At 49.0% G+C, this 8,005-nt stretch overlaps 1 protein-coding gene across 4 annotated transcripts in view; it reads right to left on the bottom strand.

Annotated features, from left to right (window-relative positions):
- Positions 1 to 8,005, bottom strand: part of CACNA2D2 (calcium voltage-gated channel auxiliary subunit alpha2delta 2) — a 900,071-nt gene that overhangs the window by 141,076 nt on the left and 750,990 nt on the right. For all 4 annotated transcript variants that reach the window (XM_019505183.1, XM_019505184.1, XM_019505185.1 and 1 more), the window contains one exon: positions 2,369 to 2,527. In XM_019505183.1, coding sequence (XP_019360728.1) covers positions 2,369 to 2,527 — 159 coding nt within the window. The remainder of the gene's footprint in view (positions 1 to 2,368; positions 2,528 to 8,005) is intronic.

Raw genomic sequence — 8,005 nt, 5'->3', positions numbered from 1 at the left:
GATGCAAAGTACCCATTTAATAGGTTGGCTTTTTCCTGGGTGTCAGTTGTCAGTTGCCCCATCTGGTTTAGCAGGGGTCCAATGTTGCCCTTGCTTTTCCTCTGGCTCCCCACATATCTGAAAAAGGACTTTTTATTGTCCTTGATGCTCGAAGCTAGTTGGAGTTCAGTTGCAGCCTTGGCTTTCCTGGTTTGCTCCCTGCAGGACCGGACCAGTGCAGAATAATCCTCCTTGGAGGTGAATCCCATCCTCCATCCTTTGTAGGCCTTTCTTTTTATCCTCAAGAGGTCTGCTAGGTCCCTGGAGAGCCAGGGGGGTTGCTGTGCCCTCTTGCTGCCTTTCCTCTGAGACGGAATAGACTTAGCTTGTGCATTGAGGATCGCTCCCTTGAGGAGCAACCACTCTTCTTGAACTCCCCTCTCCCTGGGGTCGTGGGTCCTTAGGGCCTGACTGACAAGCCTCCTGAGCTTGTCAAAGTCGGCTTTTCTGAAGTCAAGGACTTCCATGTTGCTGACTGACTTGCCAGCTTTACGGCAGGTGGTGAAGGTGATCAACTCATGGTCGCTGTCACCCAGCTTCCCATCAATCGCTAGGTCGCCGATTAGGTCACCCCCGGAAGCCAGCACCAGGTCAAGCAGTGCTTTGCCTCTTGCTGGCCCATAGACTTCTAGAGTCAGGTAGAGGTCATGCATGCACGAAAGGAAGCTTTGCAATCACTCGGATTTTGCTGAGTGACCTCCCACGAGATGTCCGGGTAATTGAAGTCACCTATGACGACCATGGTCCTGGAGTATGCGGCCTCAGCCAGTTCCTAGGAGAACTCCTGGTTAAGCTCAGGACTTTGGGTGGGAAGTCTGTAGTAGACTCCCACCATTGTTTCCCCTGTGCCATGTTCCCCATGGATTTTAACCCAGAGGGTCTCCAGTTGTCCACACTGGTTGCCAATATCAGCTTGCAGGGATATGTAGCTTTCCTTAACATAGAGAGCTACACCCCCGCCCCTTTTATCTACACGATCCCTACTGTACAGGGTATACCCATCTATACCCGAGGTCCAGTCATGGGTGAAGTCCCACCAGGTCTCCATTATCCCTATGACATAATAATTATTTGCATTGAGCAGGAGGATGAGCTCCTCCTGCTTATTCCCCAAGCTCCTGGCATTTGTGTACAGGCAGGCAAGTGTCCCCTTGGGGGCTCTTGCCTTGCCCACAGATTGTACCAGGGCTGGGGCAAGAGTGGGCTCCCTTAAGTGCCTTGGCCTGCTGGCTTTGCAAGGGTTGCTCAGCGGGCCAGCAGTGGCGGTAGTCCCCCCATCCCCCAACAGGCTTAGTTTAAAGCCTGGTGGAGCAGGTTAGCCAGTCTGGCTGAGAAGAGCCTCCTCCCCAGGGGAGAGAGGTGGAGGCCATCTCTTCCCAGCAGCTTGCTGCCTCTCTTGCCGAAGAGCGGGCTGTGGTCATGGAAGCCAAAGCCTTCCTGATGACACCAGCGCCGCAGTCTTTGGTTGACTACGTGGATCCTCCTCTTCCTCCTCAGCCCATAGCCCGAGACTGGGAGGATTGACGAGAACACCACCTGTGCCCCCAGACCCTTTACGGTATAAAGAGAATAATACCAGTGCCAGTTGGGTCTGATTCAGGCCACAGGAGAGGCTCCTAGTGAAAGCACAGGACCTGGAATCCAATTCCACATGCATTTAAACAAAGGGCCGGCAGCCCAGACAATGACTGATTGATGGAGGTGACCATCCAACATCACCCTGAGGGGCACCAATGATGATCAAGTTATCTTTCTACAAGATGGAAAATGGGGGACAGGAGGCCTGAGTATGTTCACCTGCTGCAGGGAGATTCAAGGATGGTCTCAGCTAGGTTGAATTCCCCATGTGGAGAAGGAGACCTGATGGCAGAAGGGCTGATCAAACCCCAAGCCTCTCTCCTCAATGTTCAAAACCCCTGAATTGTTGGAAAGATGAAGGTTCAGAGCCACCTGGTAGAGTCCCAGTATCACCTGGGAGCCTCAGGTCAGGATCTTAGAGCTCCCACCCCAAACTCACCATGGAAGGGTTGGCAGAGCTACTGCTGAAAGGAGAATGCCATTCTTTTCTTTGCAATGAGTGGAGCAGCGTCTTACCAGAGTCTTAGTCATGTAACTGCCAGGGACTTTGTCCGGGCACAGCTGTTCCTTTGCACTCTCTGGGTTTGGGTCCCAGTACTCCCTCCCAGATGTCCCCAGGTCATTGTCTCCCTTTGGATCCCCTGGTTCAGGGTCCTAGTGCCCCCAAGTCTGATTCCTAACCTCCCACCCCTCCAGAGGCCCCATCTCAAGGCCCTCCTTTGAACCCCCTGGGTCTTAGTTCCAGGCTTACATTTTGCAGCTGGTCAAAGGCATACTCAAAGCCAGCCTTGTAGTCAGTTGTCCCCTTGGCCGTCATCACCTGCACGTCCTCCTTAAAGACCTTCTTATTGCGGATGTTGGCCTGGACCAGGTGCTTGAAACAAGACACAGGCTTTGCCTTCTCATTAAACTAGGGAGCAAGAGAAACAGAAAAGGCAGAGGTCACAAAGTGCGAGTGTAGGGGGAGCTGCTGCAGAAACACAACAATGCCCAACTAGCAGGCAGCTGGCTCAACAGAGGAGACAGGCGTATAACGACAGCCTTGCCTTCCCTGAGACAAGCTCCTAGTGGGTTATAAATCAAAACTCCTGACACCACTCAGCACTCATAACTTATGGGACTTCTCCATGGGGCACTTATCAGCTCACTGTACTTGTTGTGCTAAAAATTATTTCGCCTACTGCTGTACCTGAAGTGGCTGTGATGGATCCATATCAGCTTAAGTGCCAATAGACTGTCTGTAATTACATAAATCCTGCTGAAGGGTTTGCACCAAATAAATAAATAAATAAAAGACACATGGGCAAGAGAGGGAGAGAGAAGAGAGAAAATAAAATCCACTGTAGATATAAACAGGAACCGTCTCCTCTGAGACTCAGGGAATATTACTGCAGAGTTTGCTGAGATTTCCACTTTTCTCCTTGGACAGGGGATACAGCAGAACATCAGAGCGTGAGTGTGAAGGGAGGGGGAGATGTTGCAGAACTCCCTTATTCAAGAATAGAGTAAGAGCCTTGTCAAACAGCACTACAGTGCCCTGCACGAATGGCCTAAGAATAACTGCAGTAGATACAGCAGGGTAGGAAGGGACCCTCTCAATTTTCCTTGGAAATCCCAGGGGAATGGCTAGACGATCTCTGGAAAGTTCAGCTAGACAATGCCAGTCCTGGAGCATCCCCTCTTGGTAGCTCTGTCTCTAAAGCTCACTAGCACCTTGTCTTCTCTGCTAAGATTGCCAGCATGGAGAGGGGACAATTAGCGTTCATCATGATGGATGCATCTGTGTGTATCATGGATACTCATTTGTGAGGGTGTCTGCCCAAAGATTCCCCCAACTGATGTCTTTATATTGACTTCCCCGGGCTTAAAATCAGATGTGAGAGCTGAAGTTAGACCACAGTTTCACTGAATGCAGGACATTAAGCAGCCTTCAGCTAGTGTGACTTCCAGGCACCTGGGCCTAGGACCTGTAACCAGGAGATGAATACAACATTGGCACATCCAGGTGCTTCAAGTCAGGCTCCTAAATCCATATTTAGAGTCCTAAATAGCCAGATTTTCAGGGATGCTGAGCACAGCAGCTCTTAATGATTTCAACAACAGCTGCAGTTGCTCAGCACTTTTAAAAACCAGGTCACTTCCATTTAGGAGACTAAATATGGATTTATGAACCTGACTCGAGGCAACTGGGTTTGAAAATGTTGGCTACTGTTTTTGCAAGTGAACTGATGCAGCAGTCAGCCCTGCTGCATTGCCAGCACAGCTCCCTGCAAAAGTTCCATTGTCCCTCCAGAGACAAATATGATTCTTTTGCCTCTGCTATGATACATGTGATGGAAAATGAACAGGAGAATAAAGGGACAATAAATCAAATACTATAATCACTCTCCTAGAAAATTTCCAAAGAGCCTGGAATCATGTCTTGCTTATCACAGTGCCCTCAGCCCACAGCAGTCTCATTTAATGGGGTGCTAAAACATAGAACATTTAGGTCCAAAATTTAGGTTTATTAAAAAAACCCTGAAGGCTTACAAATGAAGATAATTAGATTTTCTTTTCTATTTTTAAAAATGATCAGGAAAAAACAGCTTCCTTAAAAATGAACATAGCCCTTGAAGTATTTACAGCCCAGACATGGATACTAAAGTATTGATATATTGGGAATGATACCAAATTATTTTGTAAAACACTTACTTAAAGATCTGTGGATAAAAAGTGCTAGATAACACCTAGTCTTTGCTATGGCATTAGATTAATGAATGAGGACCCACAAGTGAAAATGAGGATAAATCTCAATGAAGCTTAGTTACCCAGCTACCAGGTCCCTAATGCGCACCAAAAAGGCATATTGCAAATGTGAAAGCACCTGTGTGTGCGGATGTGTAAATCCCAGACACTGAGTGGTCTCTCAGATTTAATCAGAAGAGCTGTTAAATGAGAGGTTTCAGAGAAGGTGATGGTTAGGGGGGTTAATCTAGCCTTTACCAAGCCTAAGATCAAGGCCCCAGACCCCCTGTGTGAAGCATCTCATCTCCCCACCAGGAGAATGGGGGTAGCTGTTCTTTCCTGCCTACCAGGGACCATATAGTAATGAAATGGAAAATGAGCATCACCAATAGGTTGGGTCAGTTCCCCAGGTGGCAGGAGCGGCACTCTGCAACCTAAGGATGTGTGTGGGCAAACAGATGAAGTGGCCTCTGGCATAAGCTGAAACAGACTCTAGGGAGGCAATACAGGCCCCCTCAGACCAGGTCTACCAGACCAGGTCCCCCAGAGCACAGGGTGACCCAGCTCTTGCAGCACTTTATGCATTGTGGGGGTAGATGTGCCTCTATCTTCAGGGTAATTCCTGGCTGCACCTTTGGAACAGTTTCCCCTGCCCTTGCTACCAGCCAAATCAGAGAATGGACCAGGGTCAGGCCTGTGATCTTTAACCAGACACTGTCTCTAACAGTTCCTAGCTTTTTCCTACCAGCTGCTCACACAGGCCAGAAAAGGCTGCAAATTTGTGCTCAAGTCCTTGTGAAAGCATTTCTTGTCTGTTCCATACCCTCTACTTCTCCTGGGAATGGGATGATTCCCAATTCATTGTCACAAATCTTGAAAGGGGGAGGACAGGCAGAAGTGGAGCAAGGTAGGAAGTACTCCCCGAGAAGGGGCATGGATATGTGGGGAGGATGAATGAATCCCTGCGCTCTCAGTTAAATTTAGCTCTTGGTGACTGTAGTGTAAACTTTATTCCACTGACTTCAGTAGATCCAGGAGACATTTACACCACAACTACCAAGAGCAGAGTGGATTTGCCCAGCGAGCTCTGATTACACTGCCCATCTCTTGATATGATTTCTGCAGGACATTTCAGTGCCTGATCACAAGGTCACAGGCCCACTTAAATAAATGCCTTGCACTGTGCTTCAGTATGGAGAGGGCTTGCTTGCCATCAGGGGACCAGGAGGTGGGAGGGTGATGGGAGCAGGGCTCACTCCTGCTTATGGCTTAGTTTGCTGGAAGTGTAGAACGTCCATTACGGAGGCAGTGATCCAGCAAAAGTAGCCAGGCTAGACTCGTTAATTAGCACAGACGTGTTCCCTGCCAGACAGTGGGCATGTGGGACAAAGAGCACATGCAGCTCCTTCCCCTCAGCAGGCACCTCCTCTCATTAGAGTGGTGTAAAAAGGGTCAGGATGCCTCTCAGTATGTGAGCAGAGCATAGTGTTGGTCCAAGCAATGGCAGATGCGATGAATTTACAATGTCACTGCATGACCTCATCACTGAGGATGTGTATGCTGGTCAGACTGGCTCAAAGAGCCAATCTCTTTCCCTAAACCAGAAAGAACATGTCATGCAGAATGTGCAATCTGCAAGTTTACCAAGCTTGTACCCCCCTCTGCCCCTTTGGCATGATGGGTTGGCACATATAGCCCTGTCCTCTAATTCCACCAAGTGCTCTTGCTTCAGGAAGCCTCAGGAGCCACTCATAAGGACAATGCATTAAAAACCATGGAAGAACATATTTGCAAAAGTAGCTTCTGAGTTTGGAGGCATCTGAACTTGGGCAAACAACTGGAAACACCTTGACCTAACAATGCAGAGGGCAAATTACCTGGGAGAATTGCCTGATCACATAATGACTATGAGCCACCCTTATGACCACAGAAAAGGCATTTATAATGATAGGATGTATCAGGTGAGGTACTTCCAGTACAGAGCATGTTAATGCTGTTGTGCAGGGAGCTGGGGTTGCCTCCTCTAGGTACTGTATATAGCACTGGTAACCCATGTTCCAGAAAGATGAACCCAGATTGGAACAGGTACAGAAAAAGCTACTAGGAAGATAAGGGGACTGGACAGCCTGCACCTACAAGAGTTTATTAAATAAGTTTAGTTTTGCAAAAGGAAGGCTGAGGTGGGATCTGAGGTCTGTCTGTAAATACACTGGAGGGGGAGGGGAGGACACTTAGGGGAGATAAGCTATTTAAGATAAAGGAAAATGCTAGCCCATGAATAGGCATCCTGTGAACTCTTGAGCTTATATTAACAACTTTTACAGCAGCAGGGCATTAGCCTCTGTGGTCCCCCTGCTTTACTTGTGGTGGGTTAGGGTGTTGTCCTGTGTGGTGTCAGGGTTGACTGTAGTTTTGCTAAGAAGTTGAACAATGAATTTGTATACGTATAATGGTTTGGATAGGGAAGATCTTGCCTCAGGCAGGGGGTTGGATTAGATGACCTACGGAGGTCCTTTCCAGCCCTACTTTTCTATGACTCTATGGTAAACTGGCCACGAATGACCCTAAGGTGGAAATCAGAAGAAGACTCCTAACTGTGAGAGCAGTGAGGTGCAGGAACAGCCGTTCAGTGGGAATGGTGGACACAAACAACCTAACTACTTCTGAGACAGACGTGGATCCATATATGAACGGGAGCTTATGATGTATGCTTGTGACAGGAGGGGCTGGACTCGTAGACCCTGGATGACCTTGCTGATCCTATCACCAAAGTTCCTAAGTTCCTGTAGCGCTGCACACCCACAGCTCCGGCCACAGGCAGTGAAAAGCAGATTACTGCCTCTGAGCTTGTTTCCCTCACAGTCTAACACACCAGTCCTCTGACACCTGTTGCTACTCCCATGCCCTCCTTGAGCCAGTCTCTTCTCTCAGGTCAGTGCATGCTTGTCTTCCCCTCAGATCCTCCCTGACTAATGCAAGGAAGCCAACGGTGTGATGCTGACGGGATGCTGGCCCTGCCTCACCACTCAGTCATTTTGTTCTCCTTCGTCCACATGTTGTTTGGCCAGTTTCCTACTTGTCTGTTAAGTCCTTCACACACTCCAGATACTACAGAAATCAATCAGGAATGCTGTCCAGGGAGAGACAGCTGCCTGACCCAGGAGCAGGCTGTGTGGAGGGGGGAAGGAGCTTGGGGTCAGTAACTTTCTCCCCAGCAGCTGTTGCTAATCTTGCACAGAGACACTGAGCCTGGGATGAGTGGTTCTGTGGCATTTGTCTAGACACCTAAGCATTCAAATGGGGCTGGGGCCCATCAATTACTCTCATGGCCAACCAGTTTGCTGGGACCATTCACTTTGAATCCCAAACCTTTTCCTCCTAAGCCCCTACCAAAAAGGGAAGCAGAAATACCTGCTCTATGCTATACTCCAAGGGCTGGGCCACGCTCCCCCTGCTCCCTGATGAGAGCAGTTGTCTGGACACTTCTCCCTCCCACTTCCTGGTGTAAAGGAGGAAATGTAACCTTCCCAGGGAGCAATGAGGACTCCCAGGGGCTGCTGCAGTAGCAGAGGGGCTGACAGGCAGTATGGGCAGGGCTCTGGCCAGCTCTCAGTGCCTCCCCTGCCATTATTCATCTCTGCCCACAGACAGTACCCACTGC

Source organism: Gavialis gangeticus, unplaced genomic scaffold (genome assembly GCF_001723915.1).
Source record: "Gavialis gangeticus isolate Ggan-Ray unplaced genomic scaffold, GavGan_comp1, whole genome shotgun sequence".
Taxonomy (NCBI): domain Eukaryota; kingdom Metazoa; phylum Chordata; order Crocodylia; family Gavialidae; genus Gavialis; species Gavialis gangeticus.
The sequence above is the reverse complement of the archived record's forward strand: the minus strand, read 5'-3'. Positions and strand labels throughout refer to the sequence as shown.